The sequence below is a fragment of the Furipterus horrens genome, unplaced genomic scaffold (assembly GCF_987537825.1).
Source record: "Furipterus horrens unplaced genomic scaffold, mFurHor1.1.pri manual_scaffold_11, whole genome shotgun sequence".
Taxonomy (NCBI): Eukaryota; Metazoa; Chordata; class Mammalia; order Chiroptera; family Furipteridae; genus Furipterus; species Furipterus horrens.
This window is the reverse complement of record NW_028327181.1, coordinates 66,727,490-66,741,082: the sequence shown is the minus strand read 5'-3', so window position 1 is coordinate 66,741,082 and position 13,593 is coordinate 66,727,490. Positions and strand designations below refer to the sequence as shown.

The 13,593-nt window shown below is 52.6% G+C and overlaps 1 protein-coding gene across 1 annotated transcript; it reads left to right on the top strand.

Moving 5' to 3' along the window:
* The first annotated feature begins 3,319 nt into the window (after positions 1 to 3,319).
* LOC149998104 (sperm acrosome membrane-associated protein 3-like) lies at positions 3,320 to 7,527 on the top strand. Its single transcript, XM_090291929.1, has 4 exons — positions 3,320 to 3,705; positions 4,523 to 4,681; positions 5,118 to 5,196; positions 7,361 to 7,527. The coding sequence occupies exons 1-4, from the start codon at positions 3,519 to 3,521 to the stop codon at positions 7,425 to 7,427; spliced, it is 492 nt and encodes a 163-aa protein (XP_090148055.1). The 5' UTR covers positions 3,320 to 3,518; the 3' UTR covers positions 7,428 to 7,527.
* The last annotated feature ends 6,066 nt before the right edge of the window (positions 7,528 to 13,593 follow it).

Sequence of the window (13,593 nt, the reverse complement as noted above, 5' to 3'; positions counted from 1 at the left end):
CTCCTGCCCAGGTCGGCCTGACCCCAAATCCCAGGCTCCAACTGCTGGGACACATGGCTTCCCAGCAGGGACCCCTGGGGACACAGACTGGTGGTCACTCCCTTTGCTTTTCACTTCCTGTCCTAATTTAGGGTCGACAGCACCATCTTTGTCCCAGGCTTGTCCATGCTGAACAGTCATCATCCAGATGGAGAAAGGGGGGTGGTGTGTGGACAGATTTCAAGAAGAACTTTCTCTCCATGGAAGAGGTTTGAGGAGACACAGGCAGCCTGGGAAGGCAGTGGGCCCGGCCGGCATCGCTGGGGAGTCTCCTGAGGGATCAGTTGGGAGGAGAAGGGTCATACTTCAAGGTATTGTGTGTGTGTGTGTGTGTGTGTGTGTGTGTGTAGAGGTGAGCAAGGGACATTGTGCTTAGATGACACTCATATGTCCCCGAGGCTCTGAGATTGAGGGGCTCAGGGGAACTGGTCATAGCTCAGTGGGTGAGAGATGGTTCTAGAAATGAGCTCATAGAACTAGGAAGTTCCAGAAGGTTCTACATCTGGTTAGAGCCTGCTCTCCCCCATTATTCTCAGAAGGCTGGTGTTTGAGGCCCCAGCAGGATCACGGACACTGGCCTGTGGGTGGTTCTGGCCAGAAAGGGGCACAGAGAAAGAAGGGTAGCAGTTGGAGATGATGGGCGTCCTGGGCTGGGAGCGGGTGAGTTCAGAGAGAGCAGCCTTGCTGGCAGGTGTCTGGTCTCCGAACCACCACACCTCACTCCTGAGGCCGCTAGACCTGCTCTGAGATGCTCAGGATAAAATTGCATTTAGTCACTTTGCTAAAGATTCAAAATGAGTCACTGTATAGCAGTCACCTTGGTTTCTTCATCTATAAAATGGGGATCATAAGTGTATTTCCCTTGGATTGTTGAGGGTATTTGATGAGATTAACCCAGCAAACATCTAGCAGAGGCTTGGCACAGTGTCCGCCAGGTTTGAAGAACTCAGGTTAATTGTCTTCCTCCCCTCCCTTCCCTGTACTTTGATGGGAAGGGCACATACTTCTGTGGTCACAACTTCAGTATATTTCTGTTTAAGTAGCATCCATCGAACAGTTACTGCGTACCAGCAACTGCCAGACTCCTAGGATATAAAGAAAAATAAGGCAGCCATTATTCTTTGCAAGGCTACCTGGTGCTGGGAAAGACTAACATATATTACAGTCCAGTGTGGCTTTGGAGGGGCAGAAGCATAGGGTGCTTAGGGTGAAGTAGGAGGGAGAGTCAGCTGTGCAAAGGAAAGGAGAGAATTCCTGTCCTAGATGGTAGGGTCATCACGAGGTGAACAGGATGGCATTATTGGATCTTAAGGTGTAAGTGAGGGAGGGGTCTAAAGGCCTAAATCACGGGGATCCCTGTGGTCGCGCTAAGGAGCAAGATGAAGGGAGTCTTCAAAGGCTGTCACAGGCCTTTTTGTTTAAAATTTTCATTCCGGGAAATAGGTGTAGAATACTCTGGAACAAGAGTCAGGGCTGGGTGGAAGCAGACCGTCCTCATAGCATGATGTGGTCTGAACTGGGGCAAGACGGTGCTCTCGGAGGGAAAGGGGGATCCACAGCACTTAGGGGCCGACTGGCTGGAGGTGTGAAGGGTGCAGCAATGGAGGGAAAGAGTGAAGAACCGCATCCATATTTCTGGTTTGAAAAAACATCGTGGACTGCAAACCAAGAGTCTTTTACCCAAGAAAGGGAAGAGTTTAGTGGGAATGTGAGTTCCGGTTGAGATGGACTTAGGCTGAGGAGACTGGGGATCCAAGTGGAGACACGCAGGGGCAGCTGTGTGAAGGTCTGCCGCTCGAAAGTCATCCTATAAAGTCACCGGCCTGCAGACTCAGTTTCTGAAGAGTGGTGGGGTGAAGCTAAACTTTGCTGGGTTGAAAAAAACAAATGGGAGGTGAGAAATTGGTAATTTTCCCCTAGAAGTTTAGATGAGAAGAGGAGGAGAGACAGGTTAGTGTAGACAATGACAAGACTCAAGGGAAGGTGTTTTGCTAGCTGGGGCCCTAAGCCCATCTATGTGCTCAGAGGAAGGAGGAGCTGGTGAGGGGGAGGTGATGAGGTCGCTGAGAAAGGAGGTGGCCCAGGGAACAAGGCTCAGCAACGGGAACCAGTGAAACCCAGAGCGTGGAGCACATGTGGGCCTCACTGAGGGTAGAGGTGCCTCATCCTCACAGTAGAGGTTGCAGATGCAGATGCACGAGGCCACTGATGCATCTGTAAGTGCGATGGGCAAAGGTAGGAGGAAGAAAATCTCAGGTGCTTTTCTCCCTGAGGCAGGGGAGGTCTTTTGGGAGCACTGGGCTGGGGCAGTTCAGGGTGGGTGGCTCAAGGACAGCAATGGGGGTCTTGAATATCCTTTGTGGGACACGGGAGAGAGAAAGCTGACCAAAGACAAACATTGCTGCTGGTGCAATTACTTCACAACAGAAATAACAACTAACCTATTTTTAGTGCCAAGAGCCAAGTTCTCTGTGTGCCTTTCTTTTTCATTCATTTCTTCAACATTCTCATGAGGCAGATTTTATTAGTGTCCTCATTTTATGGATGAAGAATCTGGGATGCAGGAAGTGTCCAAAGTCAGAGATGTCATAAATCATAAGGGTGAGCTTCAAACTCAAGTCTTACCGCAGGGCCGCATCCATGGCCCTCTGTGCCATCCTTGATGAGTAGGAGCTCTAGTAGGTGGAGGTCATGCATTTGCAGGGACACCCATTCTTGAGGCTGTGCCCACTGTTTTTTTGTTTTTTGTTTTTTACCCCCTGAAAGTGGAGGGCGAGTGTGCTGGAGGTCACAAGAGCTGTGGAAAGGTTTGGCAGAGGAGGTGGTCAGGAAGAGAGTGGAAGGTTGACAAATCGGGGAAATGTGGGGTGATGATGGATGCAGGAGTGACAAGGCCACAGGAGTCGTGGCTGAGTCAGAGTGCAGGTGGACGTCATAACTAGATGCGATGTCCTTCGTGATATCAGGGACTGACCTCCAGAGCCAGTGAGCAGACATGTGGAGGGCAAACCAAATGGGCTGAGCTTCAAGGGAGGAGAGGCTTTAGCAAGGTGATGGTATAGAAGGGGCGGTGGGCGTGATTTGGCCCCTTCCTAGTTATGAAGACTGGGTCTCAGGATGCAGTACTGCCTGGCATGTAGTATGGCGCTGGCATGTAGCATGGTGCTGGCATGTAGTATGGAGCTCCAAGTGTGTTTGTCTTCTCCCCCATGTCCCCACCGCTTCCCTCAGCGTCTGGGACAAGGTGGAATGAAGCAGTGTGGTGGAAGGGAGAGGTGCTGGCCCCAGGACCCCTTGGATGTGGCTGAGGCTCCATCAGGGGGCAGGATGGCAGGGTTGGAGCCTCCCCCCATTTTTCAGGTACACTCAGGCCTGGTGTCTCTCCTTCTCCTAAGGGGTGGACTGCATGAGGTGACGGCTGTGGCTGTTGAGCTGCCTGCCATCCCAGAGCCCAGCTCTGAGCCAGTGTGGTTGCCAGCATGGGAGCTGGGGGCCAGGCTCCCAGAAGGCAGCTGTGCCCACCCGGGATCCTGTGGTTGGCCTTGACCTCTCTGCTAAGCTGTCTGCTCACCCCAGGCCAAGCCAAGATCTACGGTCGCTGTGAGCTGTTTAGAGTGCTAAAAAATTTTGGCCTGGAGGGATACCGGGGCTACAGCCTGGCTGACTGTGAGTACCCCTCTTCCTGGCTGGCCCATTCCCACAGGCACCGTCCCCTTCCTCCTTTCCCTCCTCCCCGTCTCTCAAGGCGTGTGGCCTCAGAAGCTTTCTGATCCTGGGTTCTCAATAGTAAAACAAGGTTTATATGGGATCACAGGCAGAGAACACCCAGCACCGAGTGAAATATATAGCAGGCAGGCAACAAGCAGCCGGAAGAGAATCCCCTTTCATTTCCTAAACAGCTAAAGTTGGGATTCAAAGGAACAGAACAGTTTATACCCCAGTCCTAATCTTCGCCTGATGATCAGGCCTTCCCATTGATGTTCGGGGCAAACTGTGTAAACCATACTACCAAACTTTTCCACGGTGGCAGTTTGGGGAAGCCATGAGGTACAGCCACTCAGGGACTCTGTTTCCTCTAGTTCTAGCCCCCTCGCAGGTCCCACCTGCATACTCCTAGTCTCGCCTCCGAAGACTGAGTTCTCACTTGCTCGCTCATTCATTCCACAGTCAGCTCTTTGGCCTCGAACTGTGCAGGGCAGTGAGACAAGGGGAAGACCGCTGGCGTAGGGGCAGGAGGCCTGAGGTCCGGGCTTGAGGCTTGCCATTTGGTAGCTTCATGTAACCTTGAGAAGTCAGTTTGTCCCTCTGGGCCTCGGTGGATTAGTCTGTCAAGTAGGAGGGAGGGCACCTGCCCTGATCACCTGCCAGCAGGAGTTGGGGCTCAAAGGCACTAATGTGTGGGACCCGCACCATGAACACTCTGCTCTGGGTTGGCCTTGACTATCACGTGTGACCCACAGGTCTGTGTCTCCACCCTATGCAGGGATCTGTCTAGCTTACTTTGCAAGTGGCTTCCATACAGATGCTGTGGACCATGAACCTGATGGAAGTACTAACAATGGAATCTTCCAGATCAATAGCCGGAAGTGGTGCAAAAGTCTCACTGAAAATGCCACCAACATGTGCCGGATGTACTGCATTGGTAGGCTGGCCTGAGCCTGGGGCTGGCCGGGCCTGGCCTCTGCACCGGCCTTTGCTTCTTTCCCGTTTTGTTTGCTCCTCTTGCCTTTTTCTCTGGGTGGGGATTTCCTTACATCCTGCTGGTCCTACCAAGGAGAGAGGGAAAGGGCAATGATCAGGGTGGGCCCTCCATCAATCAGTTTGGAGTCCCAGGGGGGTGGCTATTCTGAGAGCTACAGGAATGGAGCGGGAATTGCTTCTGATAAGAGATGAAAGTGGTAAAAGCAAGACCTGTGCTTCCGGAGAGGTCAAGAGACAGAGCTGGGCTTAGGATGGAAGTGTGTGTGTGTGTGTGTGTGTGTGTGTGTGTGGGTGCACATCACAGAGAGAAATACACACACACATATTCTTCATGTATGACCTGCTCCCTCACGGTGTTTCTCTGCCTCACACCCTAGACTTACTGGATCCTAACCTCAAGGATTCTGTTATCTGTGCCATGAAGATAAGTCAGGGGAACCAGGGCCTGAGCAGCTGGTGAGTAACTGGGCTGGAGCCCCGCAGGGGAGGTGGCCAGGACTGATGGGCAGCAGAGGAACTCACCTTTTCTGAGAGCCCGCTGTGTCCCTGCCACCCTCCCGTGGCTTCAGTCTCATCCTCACACCTTCCGGGGGCAGAGGTGTCTACCACTGAAGAGCTTACTGACCACACACGAGTGTCAGGGAGGATAAGCCACTCACAAGGGGGCGTGGGGCCCGGCCGGGCTCTCCCAGGCTTTGATCTGTTGGGAAGCCTGCCTCCAGGTCCACGAGGTCTGGGTCCAGCAAACCTTTTGTTAGCGTTTGAACGGTGGCACCTTTGTGCACCTACCTTTTATGTAATGTCCACGGTGTGCACAGACGAAACAGTAAATCCCCTGCTGGAGCAGGGTGGGCACACCAGAGCCTCCCGCGCCAGCCCTCGCCTTCCCCTCATCTTTCCACATAATGGGAAGCCCTGCTCCCAGGCAGGGCGTTGGGGTGAGCATCGATGGGCATCAGACTGGACCTGTGGTCCACAGAGGGTCCTCTCGGCAGAGGCCCAACAGCTCCCCAGCCTCTTCTGGTGGGAGTTTCAGAGTCTCCAGCCTCCTTTACTCTCATTTCTGGATGCGAGACCAGCAGGGGGCAGCCTGTGGGGAAGGTAAGATGCTCCAGGTGGCTGGTGCCACCAGGACCATGACAGATGTGACAGGGACAGGCTGCTGGAGTGACTGGAAGGCAGGAAATGTCTAGGGAAGAAGAGAGGCAGGAGACCCGTGGAGGAGCCTTTACAGGAGCCCGGCTGAGAGCTGTGGGTCCGGACCAGGACAGTTCCCCAGGTGGCAGGCGGCAGAAGGGTTGGGAATGAGGGGCTGTGAGGAGGACCAGGGACGGGAGCTCTGTGGTCAGGGAGGGGGAGGGGGAGGTGACCAGGGCTGTGAATAGAGAGCAGGCCTGAGGTGGGCCTTGAGAGTGGCCATGGCTTTGGAGACCTGCTGGTCTGAGAGCAGATGAAGCCCCGGGAACGGGATGTGGGGTGAGGCAGCTCAGCAGGACATAGTGCACGTGTGTCAGGAAGTGTGACCCTGGCTCAGGGGGAGTCCAAGGGCTCGAGGCCTCGGGGTACCACCCTGGGATGGACGACACTGGTCCCTTTGGGTTCAATCAATGAACAGCTCTCTTTTGTACACTGGTGTGGACTCGACATGTAGACCCCCTCAGAGGCGGCCAAGGTGATAGGAGCTGGTCCCAGGACGTGGAAAGCATGCAGCTTACTCCTTCCACATGCTCACATGGAGGACAGCCCTGTGCTGGGCGCTGGGCTTCAGAGATGGCTGAGACCCCTGTCCTTGCCCTCAGGGGCCCACAGTCTAATGGGACAGACAATGACCCCCGTGGACCACCCTCGTTGATAGGGCAGTAGAGGTCCCTTACGAACGCTCAGGTCATTGGGCTCTTTGACATTGCCAGCAGGGTGGATACTAGTTATCAAATTTGGGACCCCTGGGAACAGGGACCATGCGACCCCAGGACCCCAGGATCTTGCTTGTCTTCCTCACGATGCCAGTGGGACGCTAAACGAGGCAGTGGTCTTGGGTCTGTAAACTCCGGTCACTGGCAGTTGGAAGACATGGGAGAGCTGGGTGTGGGCGCAGTTCTGTGGTTCACCAGGTGTGGCCCTTGGGCAAGTCAGTGTGTGTCGGTCTCAGTTTTCCATCAGAATGCAGGGAACATAGTATCTGCCCCACCTACCTCACGGGGCTGCTGGGGGACAGGCTGTGACCGTGCTGTGTGGAGCGTAAAGGGCCATGCGCACGTAAAGTGGCATTGTTGTCTGCAGAAGCAGCAGGCTGTAGGAAAAGAGCTTTGGACTGGACCCCAGGACTCCAGGCCTTTGCCACTGACCTCTGAGTGAACTTGAGCAAATTACTCTGTAACCCCATTGGGAAAATGAGCAGGCTATGTAGAGCACTATTGTTAAGGACCATTCTGTTCCATTTTAAGTTCTCCTAGGGGGTTCTTTGCTGGGGAACACAGTTCCTTTTTCTCTCTTTTCCTTGCTAACCCCTTTCCTCTGCTCGCTTGTGGTTTAGAGCGCCTGTCTCCTTCCTGTTCTCCTCTGAGCAGGGCCTGAAGGCTGCCGCTGATTGGGTCTCCTCTTCCCCTCTCTGCATCCTCAGGGAGGCCTGGAGGCATCACTGCCAGGGCCGGGACCTCAGCGACTGGGTGGATGGCTGTGACTTCTAGGATCCCATGTGGATGGGCCAGGCCGTGCCCTGCAGGCTGGGAGATGTGGTCTGGGTCCTGGCCCAGGAGGATGACAAGCCAATAAATAAAGAATAGTTTATGTAAGTGTGTTTCTCAGCTCTTACTGTGTTTAGCTTGTTGAGTCCAGAGCATCTCAGGGTTGCTTCCCTGTCCACCTGGGCTGGGTCTCAGGGAGGCTCCAAAATGCCTACCATGGAAGGTGGGCCTCCCTTCCTGGGGGCGGGAGGTGGGGGTTCAGTGCCTCCCTTGAGCACACCCGACAGTTTCCTAGATTCTTTACCTGAATGCAAGTTTGCCAGATTTAGCAAAAGAAGCAAACAACAGAAAACAGTGATAACAAAAACAGGATGCCCGAGTTACAGGTGAATTTTGGATACACTACACAGTTTACTATGCATGTGTCCCATACTTCCATTAAATAATGATTGGCTGTGTATCTGAAATTCACACTTAGCTAGGTGTCCTACATTTTATCTGGCACTCCTTCCTGGGTCTGGAGTTTGCACCTCTGGCTTGTTTGAGAGGGCTCTTACTCTCTGTGGCTCTGGCCCGAGAAGGTGGCCACCATGCCTTGGGCCTCAGGCTGGTGATTCTCACACACTGGTGGCTGCCAAGGGGTGGTGCGCGGTGACTGGGGAGGCCACTGGGGACGTCAGCTAGGGAGCTCCCCTGGCTGCTCCGTGTCATCCAGCAGCAGGACATTCATGTGCCACTGATAGTGACGGTGGCTGTCACATTCTGGGTAAGATCCGCCATATGTATTGTGACCCACTGCTGGGAGGGCGGCGTGTGGGGGGGAGGGCACGGGTGGCTTTCAGGCAGCCACCCGAAGTTCTCCGCCTTCCTCAGTGCGGGGGACGCTCAGAAGCAGCAGCACTGGCTCCCGTTAACCTGGGGCTCAGCGTCCTGGGCCCTAGGGGTGGACTCAGTGTGAAGAAGAAAGGTGGCAGGAGACTCAGGATCATTGTAGATTCTTCTGGAAGGGCCTCAGAGAACCCTGCAAGTATTGAACTGCTGACTGAGGCATGGCTGGTGACCCCCCAGGGAGAAGAGGGGCTCTGAGGTGGACCAATTCTCCTCGTTAACCTGCCATCTCCTCATGCCCTGGTCATACCTGAGGGGTGGCTGAGCATCCACAGCGTCCTTCCACTGCTGGTCCACTGTCAGGCCACTCCCGTCCCCACCTGTGTCCCACCCTGGCGTTTGGCTCTGCATTTAGCGGAGCTCTTGCCTGCCAGGCAGGGGGATGATAGCCCTTGAGGGCTGCTCACACAAGGGGACAGTGATGGGGGACTAGCTCCTCGCTGGAGTTGGGGATGGGTTGATCAATGACTCATTAGGTCATAGGTAGGGGGATACTCGTTTCTTTTTCATATTAAGGCAGACTTGTGTGCCTGCCGTGTGCTATGCCTTATCTAAGTTCGACCCTGAAACAATAACCTTGATGGAGGTGCGTCATTATCCCCACTTTACAGGTAATGAAACAGAGACTCAGAGGAGATAAGTGTGCGCTCAGGTCAAAATAACCCCATGTGTGCTCTTAGTCACTGGGACGTGGCTGTTTGGGCCACACACAGTCTTCTCTCTATCTCGCTTGGTGAGATCCTCAGGGCCCACCATCGCTGTATGATTTGTACCCTCTGTTTCAACTTCATGTTGGACTTCTGTTTTCTGCAACCTCCTGATCACTCCACTGGGTCCCACTGGCCCAGGAACAGGTGAAATGAGGTCTTTGGAATCACAAGGAGAGTTGTACTTGGAGGCTCTGGGCTGGCATGATTGCCTCAGGGTCCCTAAGTGGGGCTGGGCAGGGGTCAGGCCTGGACCTGAGCTGGCTGGGTGACCAGCAGCAGGTGTCAATGGGCAGCATTATCTCCATCATATATATGGGAATTAGGGGCTCTAAGCAGTAAATTAAATATTTGCTCAGACACCTGACACCATTCTCAACTTAGACTGATAGACTGTTAGAGTTGAGACGTACCCAAGAGGTTTTCTGTCCATTTCCCACTCCCTCTCCTTTTGTAGAGGAGGAACCGTAGGCCCGGAGAAATGGACTAAATTGTCCAAAGTTATATGGTCAATTTACAACTGAAATGGATTTGAAATGCAGTTTTTTGACTGTGTCCCAAGACTTTGCCCACTCATCATTCCTACAATGCCTGTGAATGCAGGTCTCACAGAACACTAGGTTGAATTGGTAAGAAACGCTCCTCTTCATCCCTGTACTCAGGCTGGTGGTTCCCACTGACCTGCTTTATGGTCCCCAGGGCCTCATGGCCCCAGACATGCTCAGCCTCCTAGCTTTTGGGAAACACAAAGGCAGGCACAGGCTGACTCCATGCAGCAGGAATCTCAAACAAGTGGGGGAAGCCATTCACCAGACGAATCAACCCTTGGCTGGGGAAGGATCTTCCTAGACACTGGGAGCTCAGAGTAAGGAACCTGCAGGACTCTAGCTGTGATACTCCCCTCAGCAGGGGGACCTGGCCCTGGCCCTTGAGCCTTCGGCACCTGCCTGTCCCTCAGAGATCATTTTGGACACTCCCTTTTGACTCCTATGTTTGGGGCCCCTGGACCTACATGCAGTCTGTGAACTGTGCCTTGTCCATGACTCCTGTCTCCCAGGCTTTGCATATGATGCTCTCTCACTCTCCTTCCAACGCAAAACTTCGATTCATTTCTCCTAGTCATCTGTTTACTTGTCAGTATTCCCTGCTCAGTTGATCAATTCCTTGAGGGCAGGTGCCTGGCACGTAATAGGCAGATGATCAATAGGAGTGGAATGAATGGCAAACCTGTATTCTTCATGTCTCTCCTCTTCCTTCCTGGCCCTGCTGCCTTCCCAACTATGCCAGGATACTGGATCTGTGCAGCTTCGAGTTTTGCCTGACTATGCCTGGATCTGGGCTGGTGACGCTCCCCTGTGGAAGCAAATCCTTGTCCTCTGGAGCCTCCCTTGCTTCTCTGTAACAGGGAAGCATGTTCACTGGTGCTTACTGGAGGCTCTTACCTCTGCTCTGAGTTCAGTGGGTGAAAAGCTCCCAGGTCTGTCCTTGGGCCTCTAGACTCAGGCAGACTGAAGTGGGCTGTACCTGAGGGAAGAGCCATCTACCAACCAAGGGCACACCTGTGGGCAGGGCCTGTCTCTGGCTTCCTTTTTCCCAGCTCACCAAGCACCTTTCCCTAGATGTCCTCTGCAGACCCTTTCTCACTAGGTGAGCTCATGGTTAAGACTCTTCCAAAAAGAGCTACAAGTTGGAAAGGGGAAGATAAAAGAACTCTGGCCTCTCTCTGCCAAAACGGCAAAGTCACAGCACATCAGCAGTCAGCTTTGTCTTGGATGGCTGCTCATAGAAATGCTTTGTCCTTTTTCTTTCCCCAAACTGCAGAGAGGTCATGTGCCATTATTTTATTGATTGATTGATTGAGCTCACCCTTGGAGGTCACTGATAATCCAAACTTGTGGTTTGGGCTTGTGATTGTTCCAGACTCCTGGCCTTTGTGTCATCATTTGGGTCAGTCTCGAAAATGTGACTTATCCGCATGTCTCCGCTCCAGGTCTTCACTAAGAAAGTGATTACACACATGGTTATTTGTTTGAAATGATGACAATGAAGAAACCCCCCCACTCCCAGGAGTTTAGGAGAGAGCTATGTCTTTGGTTAACAGCCAATCAATAGTAATCGGTAGTTGGTTATTGATTTGCTCTCTTGAATTTCCTGCCTTTTCTTCCTTTGAACACGTTAGGTTTGTAGACCTGCTCCAAGATGAACAAAGCCAGACTCCCCATATCGGAAGGAGCATGTGCATATGTGAGCCTGGAAGCAATGGACACCCGAGAGGATAGTCTGCTCCATCGCAAATGGATCTATGTTGTTTGTTTGTTTTTGAAAAGGAAGCCAGAAATCCAATGAAGCAGTTTGAATTGCAGCTTAATCTATAGATTTTAAAAAATTTATGAAACTCTTAAACTGAAACAAGGCAGAGCATCCCACCTTCCCCAACCTCATGGAATAGACATTTCATTTGGTTCCTGTCCCTGGAGGGAGCATCTGAGGACACTCCCTGCTCTTTGCAGCCCATGTTGTGAGAAGTGAGTTTGTCTCAGGAGAGGGACTTCCATGCCCTGGCAACAAAATCTGGAAAAATGATCGCTCTCAGTCCTTCTTGCTTTAAGTGGGTTTACAAGTGGGTTTGTGAGCTCGGGAGCATGGGGCTATACCTTTGACGCTGCCCCTGATTTACTGGGTGATCCTAGGCAAGTCTCTTCTCTCCCCTTTTGGGGCTGTTCATTTGGAAAACGAGGACAGTACGCTAGACGATCCAAAAGGCCTGTGGTAGGAGAATAATGGCTCCCAAAGATGTCTATGCCCTAGTCCTGGAACCTGTGAATATGTTATTTTACATGGTATAACAGACTTTGAAGATGCGATGATGTTAATGACCTTGAGATGGGGAGGTCATCCTGGATTATTGGATGGGCCCCATCTAATCACAAGGGTCCTTCACAAATGGAAGAGGGAAGCAGGAGAGGACCTGAGCTAGAGGGAGATGTGACTACAGGATGTGCTATGTGATGTGAGAAGGACTTGATCTGCCATTGCTGGTTTTGGCCAAAGAGGAAGAAGCCATGAGCCAAGGGGTGTGGGTGGCCTCTAGAACCTGGAAAAGGTGAGGAAAGGATCTTTCCTTTAGAGCTTCCAGCAGGAACTCAGCCCTCCTGACTACTCGATTTTAGCCCAGTGAGACCGGTGCCATATTTATGGCCTCCAGAACTGTAAGAGAATATATGAGTCTATGTGTTGTTTTAAGCCACTAAATTAGTCATCATTTGTTATGGAGGCAATAGAAAATGAACATTGGGCCCCTTCCTGCAACTTTACACTGTTTTTAAGAATTTAAACCCAGATTTGCCAACAGCCTTGGACAACCTCAGCTGAGAGGAGACATCACAGGGATGCTCTGTCCCAACTACCTCCCGGTGGTCCCAGGGTTGCTGGCTCCCAGCCACTGATTATGCATGAGTGTGGCTGGTTGGCTTGTCCTACCGGGCAGTGGAGGAGTGCTGTCGTAGCACTCTGAGTCTGAAGGGGCTTCTGGGGGTTATCTATGAAGACACAGAAAGATTTTGGGTTATCTTCATTCTCAAATGGAAGGAATTGAGCCCAGAAAGGTGTAGGGTCTCATCCATTGTCAGGCAGCTCCTGAGAGGAGGTATGGGTCTGGGCTCTTAACTCCTGATGTGGGGCTCTTCCCAATTGGCCACAATGGGGTTATACCTTTCTCTTGTGTTAGTGGGTTGGGCAGGAGAGAGAGGGAGAGGGAGAGGGAGAGAGATTGATTGGGTGGCAGAGCAGGGATCAGAGCTCCAGACCTCTGGTCGAGCCAGTGCTTTTGTGCATCTGTGCGTGAGTGGAGCGTGCTCTTCCCAGCTTTGGGGGAGACTTTGAGTTGGAAGTGGTGGGGGTTAGGAACTGTCTCTATGAAATTAGCATGATGCTTTGAGGACAGGGATTCTGCCTGAACAGCAAGCTCTCTTTTGCCACAGGGGGGGGCTTGAAAGAGCAGGCGTCCCGCCACCAAAGGCACCTCCTACCTTCTTTCCCATCCAGACATCCTTGCAGGTGATTTGGGGAGCAAGGCAGAATGCAAATGTGACCTCTGCAGGGACAAGCAGTTCTGTTTGGTGGGCTGAAGCGGTGAGGTGCAGAGTGGGTGCTGAAACACTGGTGTGTGGGAGGGAGGCCATGCTGGGGCCTGTGTCCAGCCCAAGTCCACTGACAGGGTCAGGAGGAGTCAGGACGGAGCTGGAAGAAGAGTAGGGGGGCATGAAGGTTTCCTTTATGGCTTCTAGGTCTGGGCAGGTTCTCTGCCTCCCCCTCTTCATGCCATGTCTGGGCAGTACCATTCAGACCATGGCTGCAACCTGTCAGTGGGTTGTGAAGTCATTTACAGGATTGCGATCAACTGTTTATAAAGACTGAGAAGAGAAAATAGCATGAGCACATTTTGTAAAGGTAAGTGTTGTTGCCTAAAACTCTATAATAATCTGCGGCTTTTGACCCAGGAGACCGGGGTCTCTCTGAAGCTCTCGGGGAGAGAGAGACGCGCAGGGCGAAGAAGGCAGAAACCACCCAGCTGC

What these genes read in the sequence shown, in the direction of transcription:
- LOC149998104 (XM_090291929.1), top strand. Translation starts at nt 3,519, where the DNA reads ATGGGAGCTGGGGGCCAGGCTCCCAGAAGGCAGCTGTGCCCACCCGGG. An exon ending in GGGCTACAGCCTGGCTGACT is followed by an intron (nt 3,706 to 4,522) that starts GTGAGTACCCCT and finishes CACCCTATGCAG; the next exon opens with GGATCTGTCTAGCTTACTTT. An exon ending in GTGCCGGATGTACTGCATTG is followed by an intron (nt 4,682 to 5,117) that starts GTAGGCTGGCCT and finishes CTCACACCCTAG; the next exon opens with ACTTACTGGATCCTAACCTC.